Raw genomic sequence first — 19,471 nt, forward strand, 5'->3', positions numbered from 1 at the left:
ATAAGAACATATCGATACTTCGGTACAAATACTATTTTTTTAGCTCTGGAAATCGACTGTAAAATGTGTTTTACCCGTAAAATGTAATTATCGTATCTGAAAAGATATTTTTATACAAACGGGTTATTATTTAACGCATCCAAGCCATGGAATACAATGAATGTATGGAAAATCATCCAAATTCACTCACGAAATTTTCAGGGGTAGAAAAAGTTGATTCCTAACTTGTCAAAATTTAACTGGCAAAAATGTAAAATACTAAAAAAAAATACCAAAATCGATACAAAAACAGGTTATCGATATTTCGATATAAATAATATTTTGCCACCTCCACCAGCGGTTCAGGTAGCCCCATGGCCCCAAGCACCAAGCACCGAGTTGAGTGCTAAAAAGTTGAGTTGATTTCGAAGCGAACGGACGAAGCTCCGCTGATGACGGAATCGCGAAGGGCGGATGAGTGCTGTGCGCGTTTAATGGTTTTTTCGCCCCGAGAGCCAGCTTCCGCTTTCGTTGAAAGTATTTGGGGATTTTAAGCAACCGACCGACGCAGTTTCCGCACGAGGAAAATGCATTTCCAGTGATGAGAGTCACGCGTGTGATGGGCACGAGAAAAAGTTGAGTGGAGTGAGAAATAAAAAAAAAAAAAAAAAAGAAGAAAGAAAAAAAAAACGCAAAGCACTCGGAAATTAGCACCAGCAGCAGACGGAACAAAATTCAGATAAAGTGTTAAAATCAGAAATGTGCATTTAGAGAATCCACGACGCAGAAAGCAGTCACCAAACATATTGTTTTTCGCCTTACGGGTTTCTTTCTTTGTTTTGTTTGGTTCGCCTCGTTCGCGTGTGTCTGTCTCTGTCGCTGTCTCTGTCACTGTCACTGTGTGAGTGTTCAAGTGACTGTCTGTGTGTGTTTGTTTGTGGTGGTGTACAAGGACAACAACGAAGGGGGTGGAAAGAGAGCGGACAAAGCGGAGAGGCTGGAGGAGCCAACTGTGGAGCTGCAGCTGAAAGACCAACTCCAGGATGGACACGTTTCGCAAATGGCTAAATAAGCCCAAGGTACAGTTGATGTTTTCTTATTTCTATAGTTTGTTTTTCTTGCCGTTGATAACCCAAATTGTAGTTGCTCTTATCACCTAGCGACTTCTAAAAATACAACACACACACATACACACTATACACTAGAAGAGGAAAAGAGAGCTGCAATTAATTAAGAGCAACAGTGCGAATTGTGTCAAAGCAACTCTGAGTTAGTGTTAGTGTGTGTGTGTATAGGTGTGTGTTGGTTCGCTTGTTAACTGTGCCGTTGTGACGTCAGCGTTTGATTTGGCCCTGGTGTAAGGCGCTCATTACGATAGCCCCTCTCGTTCTCTCCGGTCGTTGCCAGTCTCTCCCTCTCACTTGGCCAGCTGTGTTTTAACCGCATTTCGTTTCCCTCGCACGGCCGATGATTAATTCGCTGACGTTGCCGCAACAACAAAAGCAACAACGCCAGTCAGCTCAACCAGCCGTTTTGCACAACGCCGCACTCTAAACTGCATTCACTCGATCCGTTCCACTCTCAATTCAAATTGGAAACAAAAATACATACATACTCATACTCACACTCGTAGTCATACTCATACTCATACTCATACTCATACTCATACTCATACTCATACTCATACTCATACTCATACTCATACTCATACTCATACTCATACTCATACTCACTGTAGGAAATACTACCACTTTTTTTTTGCCAAAATGAAAAAATCAAAAACAAGGCATTTATTTTTAAATTAATTAATTTCCTATAATTTATATGCATATTCGCCAAAATTACCAATATGAGTATAAACAATATCCTGTATATCGATATTTTTATCGAAATCATTTTATCTCCAAGTTTCTAACGCATTGCTTTTTTAAGTCTTTTTGTACTAAAATTTGGCAGAAAAATACGAGGTTGCCTTCTTCTTACGAATTTTTCAAAAGGTCTTATAAGTGCTCTTTGAAACTACACCCATTTGAAGTACAATTACATTGAATTACATGACATTATGTGCTTTCAGGCTTCAAATATTTGAAATTATTGATTTTGGTTGGTGAGGAACAGGCTGTAAAGACGCTCTCCTGTCAGAGATGCTTTAATGAAAAAATTCTCTTAAGGTTCTTAAGCATGCAAATATGGTATTTAACTATTTTCTTAAAAATTTCACAAATAATTTACTTTCTGGTAGTCCAAAAATGAAAGGCTCTCTTTTCATGAGCTTTTCCCGAATGCAATCGATGAACTTTTTGGTGAAAAATCTATCGATAACAATCGACACATTATAAGCCCCTCATAAATTGTAGTTTTTTGGCTTAAAGCTGCAGTTTTTAGCCCTTTCTATTATTTTTATTTCATTATTGTTCAACTTTTAGAAAATTGATTTTGAACAGAAACCGAGTCAAATTTTCCATAGTGCAGAGCAACAACAAGCGAAGCTCCAACAAATATGGCGCCAGGCCGCGGCCGTTCGTGCTGCAAATTGCAAGCAGCCAACTAATTTATGTATCTACGTCTAGTAATATGGGATATACCCTGCAGGGGGAAACCCCTCGCGTATCGCCAATCGCGCCGCTGTGGAAAATCACTCGGGGCGAGGCGAGAACTCTGAGAACAATGTCATAGTTCCAGCGATTGATTATTTTTAGCTTTCCCACATTCGAACAATTTCACAGTCCAACTTGCCTAAAATGTATTTTTTTAAACGAAAACACTAATATAGTTACTGATATGGATCCCTTATGAATCACTTGGCCTGAAAAATAGTGTGGAAATCCCCAAACTTCAAGATCAGTTCATAAAAAATATCGTAATTGGTATTTTTGGGGGTTTCCCCAAAAAATTAAGAGCTTTACATTTCAAGGAATTTTGTATGTTTTCGATGATATCTCGGGAAAGCAATAATTTGGAATGATTTTGTGGCAGATGGTTTCTATTTTTGGGCAGTTCTTGCCCTCGACTGCCTGGAATATGGATGGCATTTGAAGCGTTAGGGTCGCGTCCAAAAATAAAACCTTGGGAGTGGAGCCTCCACGCTTCCACTCTCCTGGTATTATTTTATTTTCGAATTTCCCTACCGATCGCTCGTCAATCTGTCAGTTCGGTTGACGTTTTGATTGTCGTGGCTGGACTGTGTGGCGCTGGAATTAGAAGCAATTTACACGCAAATCCATTAAATCAAAGGCAAACACTTATGTATATGGTGTGGTGTGTTGGAGCGACCTCGGTTACCTATCGGGGAGGTCAGTGTCGAGGTACTCTGCTCCGCCGTCGATTCAAATCGAATCAAATGGCAAACAGATGTCTGGTCTGGTCTGGTCTCGGATGTTTATGTTTTCGTCGCTCGATAGCCAGTTAGGGCCAGCAGGGAGCTTCGACTCGATTATAGACTCGATTGCCTGTATCTGGCAGTTCGATTAGATAAGATAGCGCCAACTGGAGCGCAGGAGGATTGGGATTTGCCGACGCATCACGTTTGGCGGCAGGTGATCGCACCACAATATTGTTTCAGTGTACATTTCCGTAGTTGTTATGGCAAGAGGAAGATATATAATGTGTAGATATCTTGGTAGAAAATGATTCATATTTTTAATGCCGTAATTATATTCAAATGCGCACAACAGAAGGTGAGGTGGGTGTTTTGAAGTTTGAAATAGGAAGGGAGGGGCAACTAGAACTATTCCTGGACATGGGCTTTTCCAGAAAATTGTCAATTTTATTGGATCAGGAATGATTAAAACTATATTTTTTTATATAAAAATAGACCAGTTTTATTCTCGGAAATATTGCCCTGCAAATTCTGAAATAAAAAGAAAAAACACAAAAAGACTGTTTTGTATTTAATTATTTCTGATGGAAAACATTTCATTTGTTTCCGGTTTTTACATCAAATCTCCTTAGAAGGTGTATAAAAAGAGAAGTAAATTTCAAAAACAGAGAAAAAGTTGTCCAGTTGGCAGAAAATTTACAAATAATTTGCCTTATTAAGCATGTAAAATAAAAAATGTGGTAGTTATAATGGAAAATGTTTCTATATATCTGAAACTACCTTATTTTACTCTGATATTAGAGGCTTTTCCTTCAAATTACTTGCCACATTTCGCAGTTTTTCTCAATTTTTAATTCATGCTGAGGCCCAACATGACTTCATTCTTTAACTTTTCTATTTTTCAAACAACAAGCTTTCCTCAAAGCTTTAAATTTTAAATACAACTAGTACTAAGATGCTACTACTACTAATACTACTTACTACTATTATTACAAACTACTATTACTACGTACTGAGGTATAAAATGCATTGTTCAAGCCAAAAAACTTCTGAAAATATGAACTTTTGACATATTTTTCTCTACTTTTAGTTTAGTACTAATATAATAGTATATAATATTATTAATTTTTAAAAAACTTCAACCCCTTTTTATTGGGTTCTTGTTCTATTTGTTAGTATATTATTAGTACTTATTGATACTCCTTTTAGTATTTATTATTAAACAATTATTTATTATTAAGAAACTCCACCGCCTAATTTAATAAGTTTTTCCTGCATTTGTTACTATATTATTGAGATTCCTTTTAGTATTTATTTTAAAGCCCCCCATCGCCCGATCTACTACGCTCCAAATGCATTGAAAAATTGAATTATTGCCGATTCGGTTTACTTTCCGGCTGCCTTGTTAGGTGCCTCCGTCTCGGCTCCGGCACTCTTAATTAACACACTTCCCCCCATCTTTAGTGGGGCGGTAGGCGGTGGGGGCTCATGAATAACGGTACGTTTTCCTTATTTTCTTGGCCGTGGAAATCGAAACAGAAATCCGCATATATGTAGGTTTTCTTTCATTTGTAACTCTTTCCCCTGCTCTTCTTTCATTCAGTGACTGCACACGGCTTTTCCGCAGCTACTTCCTGGTCTGGTCTTCTCTTTCTCTTTCTCTTTCTCTTTCTCTATCTCTTGGCTTCTTGCTTTGTGATCGCGTATCGTGTCAACTTTCTTTCTCCTGCGCGGCGGCGAGGTTCTCGCGAGGTCGCTTTTGTTGCGGTTCGAAAATAAACGGTAATGGCTCGGCGTTGCCAGATGTGGCCAGGCGAATGCAGTATCGAATTGCATAATCCGAGGTGGCGACAACCCTGGCACTAGCATTCCAATGCAGATCATAAATAATTACTTTTCTTTTTACCTCATCCCATAGCGAATGTTACTATTTTTTAGTTAGAGTATCCAGTTAATGCAATTTTTTTTCGCCCTGCCTCTGTGCATATAAATTTTCGTAAAAACGAAACCGACTTGGTGAACGTAAACAAAGAGGGGGAAAAAATACTCGAAGAAACCCAGACAATGGATGCTGGGAAAGAGGCGATCGCCCCGAAACCCACAGCCCAAAAAACGCGATCAGATCCGCAGTCAATGGAACTCCTCCGGGCCACTCACTGACAGAAGGCGGCACGCGCCACAGGCGTCTGTAATTGATTATCTGATCCGGCGAGCTCCCGGTCCCAGCACAGAAACCCCATTGCATCACAGTGGAATACTTAATTTGCCTGCACAAATGGGTGCTCTGGTGGCATATACTCATCTGAACACATATAGGAAGTACAAGCGATAAAGCTTGTAGCATTTTTTATATATTTTTGGATTAAAAGCCAGGCGACGATGAATGAATTCCAACCAGAGAGTCTCAGAGGGAGCTCTGAAACCAATTCTTCTATTACTGTTTCATTATTTCTTCCGTTCCAGCCAATATCTCTCGTACATCTCTTAGCCACAAAGCTGCTTCAAGTTGGCATTGAATTGTTTTATGGCCCGGCCCGATCGACAAAGAAACAAAAGTAAATCATAAAAAAAGTGAAATCTATGGTTGCTGCCTCCTCGATCGGTGGTGCTTTGTTTCTACAATTATATTTTTGGCTCTTTGCGGGCCATCTGACTTTCGGGGCATGTTGCAAAAGGCGTGCAATTAGGCCTGTTGCGTCGACTCAGTACTCAGTCAGCACGAAATCGGCCATTAACACAATAAACTCTGACTGACAGTCTGGCTATAGCTCTGGCTGGCTCACAAAAGAGTATTTTTACTAAAAAACATGAGCTGACACAAAACAGAGTAATAACAATAAGAAAAGTATAATAAGAAAGTCTTTAGAGTGAACTACACGCGAAGAAAATGATATACAGACTGACTACAGGGGTGCCTCAGAAATCGCTTCCGCTCCAAAAGTCCCATATTTCATACAGCTCTGTGGCAGTCTCTACCCTAAAATAGCCTAGAAATTTTAATTGTAGAGTTGTCACGGAACTTGAATTGTGTTTCGTGCTAAACTTTTGAATGTTTTACAAATTACCAGAAACTAGTTAGTTAAAAAATTAATTATCTCATTATATTAATGAAGAAACAACTGAAAACTGAAGGCTTTGCAGCGATAGAACTTGAAAAGTTGTTAACCAAGCAATTCAATCTAATAAGGTGGCAACCCTGAACAGAGATTTTCGAAAACAAAGGGTTTGTGACTTTGCTAAAATTTTTGAGCGGAATTTCTCTTATCCTAAATCTATTCAGCTATTGATTTGTGTTTATATAACTTTTTATCAAATTTGTACATATATTATGTAATTAATTTCCCGCTTAAAGTTTAGTTTTTCACCAAAAACCACTCGAATATCTTGCAGTGTAGCCTTAAATGAACCGAGGAGCTGTTTTAGGGCCCACTTCGGCCTGCCAGTTAGCGAAGAGCTTTACAAAATTCGCTTATTTACGCTTTCTGAGCTCTGGCTTGTAAAAAGCAAGAAAAGTAACAAAAAGCAGCCATTTCTCCGGGCAAAGTGAGGGAAGGGAAATAAAGTGCAAGAAAGGCCAGTGCCAAGTACGGTGGTCACTTCGGGGCCTACAGGTTTCAAAATCGCCACAAGCCCCGATTACGCAACAGCCCTACATGGAATAATTGCGATAAATAGAAAGATAAACAGTTGGAGCTGAGGTATTATTATTTTAAAGGTTTTTTTCCCCTTTTTTCATTAAAAGATAATGGAAATAACAAAAGAAAATAGTACTGCTGTTTATTAATAAACCTCTGCCCTATTTCTCCCAGTGGTACAACTGCTCTATAAGCTTCTGGTTTTGTCTCAAAAAGCAAACAAAGTGCCCCAGACTGCGCCATGAATGGAAGCGGTGGCAGGCAGATGCAGTGCGGCAAGAAGGTAATCAGTGAGGCCTGTTGCTCGTGCCAGCAACAACCTGTTTCTTTCGGTGCACTTTATTTGGGCCATATTGACATGTGCCGCCATAGTCGTCTCTCTGTCGCACCGTTAACGACATCGCTGGCCCGGCCTGGTGTGGCGTGGCCCCAATTCTCCATGTTCTAGTCTTGTGAAGTAAAGGCCGCCGAGGTGGCATTACGAAAGGCCCCCGATAAACAGCATTCTGATGGCACAGATAGCTGGCACAGAGTGTTTGCGTTTCTCATTCATAATCGCTATTCCAGTTATGGGCCAACGCGCCACAAGATAGTTGCAAGATATTTTATAGTCAGAGATCGACCTTGAAGTGGCTCTATCTTTTGAGATTAATCCATCAAAGAGAAAGCACGTGAGTTGGCCATTAACTATTTTATTTGTTGCGAATGATTTAATCAACTTGTTTTCCACAGACCTGTAACTTTTCCGCTGGCGAATTAATGAAAATTAACACACAATTAGTTGATAGTACTGGTGTCTGTGCCCTGTGGCCCATTTGGAGGCTTTAGTGACGCATTATGGACGACATCCCACTGATACCGCGAGCGAGGGCCGCCAGCCGAAAATAATCAATAGGCCTTTGTGCTGGACTGCCACTATTTTCCTTCAGTAAACCAATAGAGGTTCTATTATAGAACTGATAAGCCTGGAACAGACAGTTCTAGATCATTGTTTTCAGGTTGTGAACTTTTCAATAATAATATTGAATTATGGGGAACAGGAACAGGAGATTATTAAGTAATCTCTCGTCTAAACAGCGACTAAGTGGGCATTACTTTTCTCAGTAACTTTCTTGAGTAATAGACTCATTCCGATTGATATTCTCCTGGAATGTCGATCGAGGAACACATGTACCGCCTTTGTGCTGGCCAGTGCAACACCCCTCTCTCCACTGCAGATAAGATTGTGTAACGTTTCCCAACCAAGCCAGAAAGTCAAACAATTTGCTGCACGCTCGTCGCTTTCTGTTCGATTATTTCTTTATTTTCGAGGCCCAATCGCGGAAGGGACTGAAGACTGAAGACGCTGATCAAATATTTGTTGACCACTAATCCGGGTGCTTGCTCAGCGATTTCCTGCCTCGGCTGCCGTGCTGGGAGCTGGAAGCAAATAAAGGCTGAAAGTGTAACAATTATTGATGATATTCCTCCTGCCTTATCGCCCGCAACTGACAGCTGTCCGATGGATGGCACTGACGGGTAGCCGCCTATCGCCAGCTTAGCAGCTCTGGTTGGTGGCTGGTGGCTAGTTCCCTGCCCAGTGGCCAGAGAGGAGGTTCATTGGCCAGCGGCGCGGTACTACCAATATGTCAATTATTCGTAACGCTTTTTGCCAGACCCGCTCGCACTCTGTTAGCTGTTAGTCGCTACTTACTACTTACGAGTCCCGAAATAAAAACGCTTTTCAAACGGTCAGTCGGGGAAAAGTAAAAGCGGAGAAATCTTCACATTCACATCGGGGCTGGGTGCAATGGCCACTGCTACTGCCACTGCTACTGCCACTGCTGTCGGTTGCAACCACAGCCACTCTCCTACTTTCGAACGACGGCTCCGGCGACTTCAATTGCGGCTCGCATTACGCCCGCCAGACGTCGCCGGCCACTGCGTCCCACTTATTACCTAATCCCCCCACAAAGAGCTCCGCTGCGTCGCTGGAGAATGGGAGATGGTGGCCCTTATCATCAGTCTGAGGCGGCACTCATTTTTGCATAGGGGACGGACCCCGTCCCCGTCCCCGTGCCTCGACCGGTTGCATAAGCCCGCCGACTCTGTGGCCGGCATATCAATGAGAGGAGCGGAGATCGGATGCCTGTGCCAACGCCCACGTACTGGTTACTCAATTATCGGCACTTCCGACTGCCGGACGCACTCTAACCCCGCACACGGCCGGCAAAGTGAAAGCTGGCGGGGATTATCGGGAGCAGTGTCGGCCTGCCAGAGGCCTGCCAACTGGAAGAGGGATCTATGAGTTCCTTTATCAGATTTTAATCACTTGATCCGTCGGATTTAAATAACATTTTTTATGGCCAGTCCCACCTGTTGATGGGCCAACCGATAAAAGCCAAAGTGATTTGAAAATTTGCGGCCCGTTGCGGCCTCTTGCGACACTTTCGGGGCCTCATGAATATGCAATCGGGTGATGACGGCGAGGCGACCTCTTTCTCCTTAGGGCCTACCGTCTCCCGCCTCCCGCTTATTATCCAATTTGTGAAATGGCCTTTATTGGACTCCCTCCCTCTCTGCTCTCTTGGGCGCATTTTGTCGTTTCTTCCGCATTGATTTCTGTCTCTGGTTCCCCTCTTTGTTTGGTAATTTTTTGTTTCAATTTTATGCAAATTCGAGTTCGATTTGTTAAGAAATTGAATTCGTTATGACATAATAAAGTGTCCGCTCGACAAGAGGGACTGGACCGAACTGGACTGACCGTAAAGTGTTAATTTTGGGGAACGGTTCGTTCAACTCTTCAGACTTTTCAAAAATGGAATCCTTTGCGAGACTTCCGGTATCCGAGTGGCCTGGCCGGGGGTATAATTCAAATAATTCGTACATTATCGCTTTGTTTCCCCCGGGGTTTAATGCTCTCCGATGGGGTTTATCGTCAGCTTTTTCAACCAGGCAGGCAGTTTCAGTATTTTTCAATCATGATCTTAGTGCGTGTTTTTAAACTGAGTAACGGGCATTGTTGCCTTTTTATCAGACTGTTTCTGAAATATTTAATGCATGAGCCTTTCATAGGCCGATACCGATACTCAGTGCCTGTGGTCGCTTTCGCCGGCTCGCCAAGCTCATTTATTTTCGTGCCACTTGACCGTGACTCAGTTTCCACAGCGTCTAGCTGCCGCAGCTCCTCTGAGGCAGCCCCTCACAGTCATCGTCCCACAAACACACACTCCCAGACCCTCCCCACATGTCCCCTGATGTGTTGTAATATTCATTATACCCCGGCAGAGGGTACTTCTGTTTTGGTCTGGGGTTTCCCCCATAAAGCCCACTACTCAGATCGTAAGAATGTTTATTCCTTCCAGTGTGAACAAATTTGAGCTAATTTAAACATAAACTAATTTAAATTTGGACTTAAAAAATTGACAATATTGGGAATAAATTATTATATAAGTCCTTTCGTGTTTTTTAATACATTCGAGGGTGAAACAATTTCTTAAAAATCCTTTTTTAATATCCTTTGAAAGTATTTTTTTATATAATTTGCATCAGATGGGGGTTTCCACAAATTCCAAAGCGCTGGGCTAATTTCTACTACTTTTATTTTAAAAGTATGGAATAAAAGTTAAGGTATGGAATTTCCATACCAAGAGTGATATATGAAATAACTTTTTACACATTCGTGATCTATGAATCCTTTTATATGAGATATTAATTGTATTCTAGGACTATTCTTTAAAATCTTTCAATTTTTAGTTATTTATTCTTTACTTTAAAGACTTAGTCTCTATTTTTACGCGTTAAACGCACTATATGAGTAGAAAGGCCTGGATTGGTTGACTATATCCGATATATGCAACACATGTCCAATTTAGAGCTAAATTAGAATGGCATTAGAATGATTTGGGGATGCCCGAAAGTGAAATTCTCCCCAACCGCACAGCCACTTCTGCTATTGAGGCCAGCTGTGATTAAGGAACTTAATAAGCGGGCTTCCCTCCATCGATAGCTCATTAAAGACCCTGCACTGAGAACAAATATTGTCTTTGCGAGCAAACAGTGGCAGGAAGACCTAGACCAGATGCCCTCTCCCGTTTATCTTAACGTGACTTTGGGGCCAGAACGAAGCGACTTCCAGAGCCAGTCACGTGTTGGCCGGCAGTCGGTTGGAAAATTATCCAGAAGCCGCGACATTTGGCGCCTGCCATTGATGTTTGAAAGTTGGCCAATTAAATTAGATGGTTAATTCGCAGTGGCGAGTGGGACTGTGAAGAAATTGGACTCAATTGATCGGAGCTGGCATCTCCGGAGAGGTAGAGGTATTCTCTAGAGGCAGTGCCGTGCCTCAATTAACCGCCGCTGGCAGGTGCCGGGACGGAATTGATTCGTTAGGGGGTCGTGGCATTTGCTCCCAGTCTCACCTCGTTCTTTCTGAGACATTTTCTCAATTGGCGGCCGACTGGAATGGAAATTAAGGCAAAAATTGCTCCAAAATCATGAGAATCATGTGAACATTCAGTGTCAAGGGCGTGTGTGTCTGCGAGTCCTTTGCGTCAGCACTCGACCAGGAGCCTTGGCCCCAAGGACTGCCTGTTGCCTGTTGCGCACGAAATGCCACCACAGCGGTCGTTTGTGACGTCAGGACCCTGCGAGTGTCCTCAGAAGTCATAGTCTGACTTTTCAGCATAATTTACGAGAAAGAGAAAGGAAAAAGGCTGAAATACTTGCAATAATTAGAAAGTTGTACCTGTAATATCGCCTTTTCTCCTCGGAATAATTCGATTTCTTGGCCAACTGGAACTGAAAGCGGTTCTCACCCACATCCCACACCAGCTGGAGCACCGGCCATAAATGGGGAACTGTTAGTCACCTTAATTAGCCGATTGAACGCCAACCAGTTGAAACAACAAGTGTCGGCCCTGTCGAATGCAAATACCAGATATTAGGGTGGAGTAGCGGTCTGTTTTCTAGAGAACCGAACCCGAACCCTTTCCGCTCCCCCAAAGACTCAAACTGAAAATCAGTTTCTCAAATGTTTATTTCGATTCGGACGAGTGGCAGTTGTTGGCTCGAATGGGAAGTGCCAACACAGTGCTTCATATTTAATCACGACTCTGCAGCCAGTTGCCACTCACCCGGCTTGACTCGGAGATGGCTCATGAATAAGTCAGGATGCGTCACTTCCTCTCTATGGCAGCCAGCAGTGGCTCATTCAAAATTTGGCAGGAACTGCCAGCCAGGTCCTGGGAGGCCAACTGCCAGCTTCAAATTTGTAATTAGCATTTAAATTTCTCTTATTTCTTTAGGGATTTAATTAAATATTTCATGTGTTTAAGAGGAGAGTCTACCACTTCTGGAGATTGTCAACAAAGTGAGACATTAGACCTCTATTTTCTCTAAAAATTAAACAGGCGATTAGACCTAATTATAGATTTGTCCCGGTTATGGCCTGGCCGCTTTTATGCCCTAATAAATAATGTGTTTTTTGTGAAACACTCTCGTATATTATACAGGTTCCAGGCCACTTCTATATTGCGACGCTAATTAATGGCCACAACACCAGGCAGGCACTTACAAAAAATTGGCTGGCGCTTTGGGCCAACGTCGTCATGACGGCCGGCCAGCCGCCTGGGAATGGCCACAACGAGCACGATGAGCGCCAGGGAGGAGGTGGGCGGCCAGGGAGGTGGGCAGTCATTGAACTATTTACGCATGGCCTTGCTCAATTTATATAATTTATAATTCTCGATTGGATTTATTGTTTGCTGTGCTGGCCTGGCTCATGAATGTCTGGCACTTGAACGAGAAGCAGGCCCACCACGAGGCACCTCTAGCCATTTAATAACAAAAGGCCCAGTAGCAGGGCCTATGACTATGCCTGGTATGACTAGTAACAAGCCATTCGACCAATTTGCATCGATTTCTGGCTCAATTAAGAGAAGTATTAGCCAACAAATGCATTTGGCCGAGAATTCAAAGGCTGGCCTGGCAAGTGCGTTTCAGTTTCTAGACTCTAGACTGCCTTGCAAACAGTTTGTTTCGGCACCAATTTCCCTCGAACGGTTAGCCAGTCAGTCGTATGTACTTTGTGTGAGTTGAAGTTTCGTGAACCGCCAACACCTCACAACAACCCACCGCACCACCACTCTCAACCACCGCACCACCACTCTCAACCACCGCACCACCGATAAACCTGCCGAAGCTGAACTGCGCAGTTTTGAAGGCAAAACGGCAGAAGCGAGTGGCGGATTGGTGAGTCGAGAGTCAACGCTTTTGGCTCGACGTGTTTACCTTTATAATAAACACATTTCGTACATTTTGTTTCCTTCCCACCTCCGGCCATCCATCCATCCATCCAGTCAGTCAGCCAGCCAGCCAGCTGCTCTTGCTGCTTTAATATTTAAACAGAGCACATAAGCGGCACTCGTACTGAGACTCAGACTCAGACTCACAATCACACTCACACCACAACAGCACCACTGTACACTGTACAGTGGAAACAAGTTCAACCGCCGATAACTCGCTCTACTGCCTGCCCCCCATTCCGATCCCCATCCCCATCCCCATCCCGAATGGGATGTAGTAACCAAGTATTCCCCCTTTGATGGATCTCGTGCGCTCAGCGGAGGTTGGCAGCTCCGCTTAATGGAGCCACGTGATCTGATGGATCATTGAGGTTGCATTGGCTACTTGTTGCATGTTGCATCGAAAGAGTTTTAAAAGATATAGCTCTTCGGAATTGCATCATCTGGCTGCTTCCTCCTCGATGGTCTTTCAATTTCTGGGCCATAAGCTATAAGCTATTAATACCCGGTATTCGTGGAGTACAAGGGGGGATGGGGGGGGGGGGGGGGGGAGGGGGGGTTGTATTCGAGGGGATGTATGTGGCAGGGAGTAGGAATCATCTCCTACCCCAAAAAGAATATATGTATTCTTGATCATAAGTATATGTATTCTTTATCAGTATCTTGATCACCGTTTGTCCGTCTGTCTGTATGAAAGCGTGGATCTCAGAGACTATAAAGGTTAAGCCTATAAGATGTTGCATGTAGACTTCTTGAATACCCACGCAGATAAGGTTTGTTTCAAACTTTTTCCACGCCTCTTACCGCCCTCAAAAATGGCATATTTCTTAGAAGGATACTATTTTTAGGAAACTATTTTGAAAAAGTTTTGAAGCCGAACTACTTCTAAACATAAATTATATCTATATCTGGGAAATCAAACTTCAACTTTATCCGATTTTAGAGGAGTTATAGACATTTATATACTGATTCCTATATAGGCTTGCTGTATTTTTGAACAGGTACTTTTTCGTGGATCTCAGGTACTTTATGATACCCACTTGGATGAAGTTTGTGTCACAATTTTGACAATTCAAAAAAGTTTTGTGGAAAAGTTATAATTTTAAATTATTTCAATGGTTTATTCATAACCATTCTTTGAGAAGTTATAGATTCTTCATTTTACTTTCGTACTGGATTTGATTTTTTGAGTTTCTTTATTCCAAAAAAAAAAAAACAAAAGTATGAAACAATTTTTTGAGGAGTCTATACATTGAAAGGTTAAATAAAGTGAGGGTGGATAGGATGAGTACCGGGTATCATATGGTCGGTCCCAATCCCTATTTTCAGACCATCTGGGGATTGATTAGAAGAGGATCTACTTAAACTTTGTTCCATTGGAATAATACTAGCCAGTTGGGAACACACTTTTTAAAAACACTTTAATATCTTAAACCTTGTGTTTCTCATGAATTTAAACCCACGCCATACAGCCCTATGTATCTCAGACTTACACTTTTGTTCGGCACCGTCTGCCACAATACTAACACTCGTGGCTCGGGGCTTTGTTGTGAAATCATCGAAAATTAGCAGCGCTAATTAAGCCGGTCATCTGTATGCCTGAGTGATAGCGAGTACGTGGTTAGTGGCTGGTTGAGTCACCATTATCGCCACTGGCCCGATCCGACCTGTATCGACTGTCTCACGCTCCCCAAGCTCATGAGCCGTTTCTCGCTTAAAGTTGCTGCACTTGCCAGCGATAAGCCGCCACGGCCAGCGGGCTTATCTACGACCAGTTACTCATCCCAATTGCACACTTCTACTTGCAGGCTGATGACAAATCGCTGCTGGCCCGCTTCTTCCACGCGGACCGCTCCCTCACAGCCGTCGCCAGCGAACTGGACAGCTTCGATGGACGGGCAGAGCCGGACCGGTGCACCCGACTGGTCAGCAAGCTGCGGCTCAACCAGGTGGGTGTTTCAATTGCTTCAAAACAAGTTTAATGCTAATCCCCCCTTTTCTTTCAAGGACAAAGTGCTGGCCATCACAAACCTGATCATGGAGGAGCTGTTGGGCGAGGACCGCGATCCACGGGCGTTTCGCGCCAAGTTCCCCGAGGAGGTGCTGCAGGAGAACCTCGCCGGCCAGCTGTGGTTCGGCGCCGAGTGCCTGGCGGCGGGCTCCTCGATCATGAACCGGGAGGCGGAGAGCAAGGAGATGCGCCCCCTGGCCCAGGCGGTGACGAAGAGTCTGGGCAATGTCCGGGTGCTGCTCAGGGACCAGTGCCTGCGGAACAACGTGCCCAACAGCAAGACCCTGCAGCTGGACCTGAACGACTCCACCACCGAGCAGCTGTACGAGAGCCTGAAGATCTTCGACCGCCTGTTCGCCGAGTTCGAGCTGAGCTATGTGAGCGCCATGGTCCAGGTGAAGTCCCGCCACGAGTACGAGATGCAGCAGTGGATCGGGGTGCTGTTCTCGGAAACCCTGCAGCGGGCGCTGAAGATCGGTCTGCTCGACCAGGACATGGTGGACGCCTTCGATCCGGGACTGATGTTCTCCATTCCGCGCCTGGCCATCGTGGCCGGGCTGGTGGTGTACGCCAAAGGCCCACTGAACATGGACATGCCGGGCGACCAGCTCTCCGAAATGTTCCGGCCCTTCCGCACAATCCTGATCAAGATCCGGGACCTGCTGCGGAACCTCAACCACGAGGAACTGTACCAGCTGGAGAAGGTCCTCTGCACCAACGAGGACATCAACGCCAAGGCTCCCCTCGGCTCCAGCAGCATCGAAGCGCCCAGTCCGGAGCACAGCTCCCACCACCCCACGACCAGTAGCAACAACAACAACAATAATGGAGATACCACGGGCACGACCAATACGCACAGGACGGTGGAGCGGCTGGTGGATCAGCGCAACAACAACAACAACAACAACACTAGCAGTGCTCCCGCGTTGGACAAAGCTGCGAATCGTTCTCCGTCCATGTTGTCGCTGTCGCCGAATAGCACGCCCACCGCGTCCCCCGCCCCCTCGCCAACGCCCTCGCACTCGATCGCCTCCACCTCGTCGTCGGCCACGGGCTCCACTCACCCACCGGCGGACTGGAGCGACGGCGACGACGAGGACGAGGAGGACGATGACGACGACATTGAGGTGGAGGAGGAGGAATTGGACAGCACCGACGACGAAACTGACGAGGAGCAGCTGCTGAAGGACATTGTGGCGGCAGACTGCGCCTCCGGCTACCTCATTCCCAACACGAATCTGGGCAACCTGCTGCAGCCCCAGGAAGTTCCTCTCACTGACAACTTCGTGGCCAGCGAAGATGACGAGTACGGAGCGGGGGAGCAGCAGCGCCAGCGCCATCGCGATGGCCAGGAAGACGAGCCCAGCACCAGTGCCGCCATGCTGGCAGCCAGCCGCACCCTGCAGCGGCTCCGCCTGCCCAGCAGCGATGCTGAACCACTGGCGGAGCAATCGACAATCAAGACTCCCGAACAGGAGCAGGACCAGCCACACCAATCGGTTTACCGGCACCGACACAGTCACAGACATCACCATCGTCACCATCACCACCACCACCAGCGCCACCACCACCATCAGCACCAGCAGCCGCCGCAACCGCATCCGCATCGCACAACCCGCAGTGGACGCAAGCGCTGCAGCCTAGATTCCACGGAGTCGGAAGCAACCCAGCCGGAGAGGGATCGGGAGCCAAGCCAGGCCAGCGGCGACACTAGTGCCGCCTCCTCGCTGTCGGACGACGTGTCGCTGGCCATGCGAAACACCACGGCACGCCTCAAGTTCAAGTGAGTAGGGTTCGGAGTACGGCGGAATAAAAAAGTCATTTAATTTAAATATTTGTAATTTACAGGAGCACTGAGAACTTGCTGCACCGCCTGTTCGTCTGCATTGCCGGAGTCGCCGACCAGCTGCAGACGAACTTCGCCTCCGATCTGCGCCAAATCCTGCGCAGTGTATTCCTCATGAACATGTCGTCCGCCCAAGAGGAGATTGACATACCGGAAAAGACAAAGGAGTCGGAGCTGTTCGAGTTCCGGGCCTCAGAAAACGATGTGATACAGGAGAGCGCTGGCTCCAACCAAAGCATTTACTCAGCGGAGGAGGTCAATCCCGAGCTGGACAATGTGTTCAGCGCCGGCAGCGGAGGTGGTAGCCCAGGCAACGGCAACCAGGCCAACGCCAGTGCCCAACGTCATTCCGCCGGCGGCAGTATACAGCGAAACAACACGGTTGACGACGGAAGCCCAACTGGTGGCGGCGCCTTGCTGGCCACCAGTCGATCGCATGTGATGCGCAGCCGGAGTCTTGGGGATCAGGAGTCGGCCAGCACATCAACAAGCAGCTCCCAGCTGCACCAGGAGCAGCAGCAGCTGCAGATTCAAGTGCAGCGTCAGCGCAACAATTCCGTGGGCAGCAACACGCCCTCCAGCGCCTCCTCCACCAGCTCCAGCTCCGAACAGAACTCCCCTGTGAGCGCCAGGAGCGGGAGCCGGCGGCGGCTGCAGAGCAACAACGAAACCCAGATGCCTTCATCAGCAACAGTGACCACAACGGCGACAGCTACGCTTGCCCCGCCAGCCTGGATTCCGGATGGCAAGGCACCGCGCTGCATGTCCTGCCAGACGCCCTTCACTGCCTTCCGGCGGCGCCACCACTGCCGCAACTGCGGTGGCGTTTTCTGCGGAGTCTGCTCGAACGCCTCCGCCCCGTTGCCAAAGTACGGGCTGACCAAGGCGGTTCGCGTCTGCCGCGAGTGCTATGTGCGCGAGGTGCGCTCCGGGATGAGTGTCCAGGGCGTGCCGAGCGTGCAGGAGCGTCTGACGGCGACCGCCTCTTAGGACTGGCCTATGGCGCTAGCCGGCGCAGCTGTTGACCAAATATGTGGCAGACCCGGAGGAGATAAGGGGGGAAAAGCAAACTGTGAACCGCAACTGTTCTGCAAGCATTGTCTTTTTATTTTACACGTAGTCCCACTCCCGCACAGAGGACCCCCATCCAGACCATATATATTTCTTGAATATATAAGCCTAGTTTTGTACTCGTTTTATTTTCCAAACAATGACCAATGTCCGTCTATCGGGTGTGAGACGCAGCTCCGATCTGACGCAGTCGACCCTTAGTTCATATCAGCAACTCCCCTGTCAGGGGTAGGATAGGCAAGCTTGCCCTCCCCCTAATATCACGTTTTTTTGTTTTCACGTTATCGGTTTGGGGCTTGGGGAGGCACCAGCAGCCAGCACCTTAGTGCTGGCTATGCGTTAGCTTTAACTTTGCAAATCCTTTGTCACTAGCCAAGGCCTTACTACGATATATTGCAGTTAGGGGTATAGATAAATGTATATTTTTGTAGCGTTGAGCACCAGCCGGGGTGTCCATCCGGGGGGGTGTTAACGGGAGCAAACAGAGCTGATCCGTAGGCGTTAATTGTAGCAGAAATTTTTGCGAAACATTTTTTGTGATTTATCGTAATTTTATATGTATTAATTCCCTTATGTTAACGCGTTTCTATCTGACCTAGCCGGTATAATTAGCTATGTACGTACTACGTAGGTGTGTGTGGCAGGACCTTGCCAAGAGGTCCTTGCCACGAATTTCAACAATAAAAACAACTATATTACCACTAAAGATGAACATATATACATATATTTTCTGATTCGAAATTGTATAAATAAATGTAACAACCAAGAAATCTGTAAATTCAGTTAAAGAAATATATGCAATTTTATGCTTAAATAAACAATGTGTTTGTGTTTCAGGAGCCTTGATTTAAGTTTTAAAATGTAGCCAGCACTAAGGTGCTGGCTATGCGTTAGCTTTAACTTTGCAAATCCTTTGTCACTAGCCAAGGCCTTACTACGATATATTGCAGTTAGGGGTATAGATAAATGTATATTTTTGTAGCGTTGAGCACCAGCCGGGGTGTCCATCCGGGGGGGTGTTAACGGGAGCAAACAAAGCTGATCCGTAGGCGTTAATTGTAGCAGAAATTTTTGCGAAACATTTTTTGTGATTTATCGTAATTTTATATGTATTAATTCCCTTATGTTAACGCGTTTCTATCTGACCTAGCCGGTATAATTAGCTATGTACGTACTACGTAGGTGTGTGTGGCAGGACCTTGCCAAGAGGTCCTTGCCACGATTTTCAACAATAATAACAACTATATTACCACTAAAGATGAACATATATACATATATTTTCTGATTCGAAATTGTATAAATAAATGTAACAACAAAGAAATCTGT

At 45.4% G+C, this 19,471-nt stretch overlaps 1 protein-coding gene and 2 long non-coding RNA genes across 5 annotated transcripts; 2 read left to right on the plus strand and 1 right to left on the minus strand.

Annotated features, from left to right (window-relative positions):
- The first annotated feature begins 304 nt into the window (after nucleotides 1-304).
- On the plus strand, nucleotides 305-18,264 carry LOC6505595 (lateral signaling target protein 2 homolog). Its single transcript, XM_001964589.4, has 4 exons — nucleotides 305-1,058; nucleotides 15,026-15,166; nucleotides 15,225-17,011; nucleotides 17,077-18,264. The coding sequence occupies exons 1-4, from the start codon at nucleotides 1,023-1,025 to the stop codon at nucleotides 18,062-18,064; spliced, it is 2,952 nt and encodes a 983-aa protein (XP_001964625.2). The 5' UTR covers nucleotides 305-1,022; the 3' UTR covers nucleotides 18,065-18,264.
- Nucleotides 3,370-7,904, plus strand: LOC123257050. 2 transcript variants are annotated; one of them, XR_006506980.1, is made up of 3 exons: nucleotides 6,982-6,996; nucleotides 7,108-7,604; nucleotides 7,666-7,904. It is a non-coding gene; the product is annotated as an uncharacterized LOC123257050 (long non-coding RNA). The 2 variants fall into 2 exon arrangements; XR_006506979.1 differs by having other exon boundaries at nucleotides 3,370-7,604.
- LOC116654504 lies at nucleotides 8,215-8,759 on the minus strand. Of its 2 annotated transcripts, none has more exons than XR_006506983.1 (2): nucleotides 8,627-8,759; nucleotides 8,215-8,369 (listed from the first exon to the last, which is right to left on the minus strand). It is a non-coding gene; the product is annotated as an uncharacterized LOC116654504 (long non-coding RNA). The 2 variants fall into 2 exon arrangements; XR_004309725.2 differs by having other exon boundaries at nucleotides 8,215-8,352; nucleotides 8,627-8,724.
- Nucleotides 18,265-19,471: the final 1,207 nt, after the last annotated feature.

This window comes from Drosophila ananassae, chromosome 2L (assembly GCF_017639315.1).
Source record: "Drosophila ananassae strain 14024-0371.13 chromosome 2L, ASM1763931v2, whole genome shotgun sequence".
In the NCBI taxonomy this organism is placed as follows: domain Eukaryota; kingdom Metazoa; phylum Arthropoda; class Insecta; order Diptera; family Drosophilidae; genus Drosophila; species Drosophila ananassae.

Coding starts and splice junctions, on each gene's coding strand:
- LOC6505595 (XM_001964589.4), top strand. CDS start 1,023: ATGGACACGTTTCGCAAATGGCTAAATAAGCCCAAG. Junction 1,059..15,025: donor AATGGCTAAATAAGCCCAAG/GTACAGTTGATG, acceptor TTCTACTTGCAG/GCTGATGACAAATCGCTGCT. Junction 17,012..17,076: donor ACGGCACGCCTCAAGTTCAA/GTGAGTAGGGTT, acceptor TGTAATTTACAG/GAGCACTGAGAACTTGCTGC.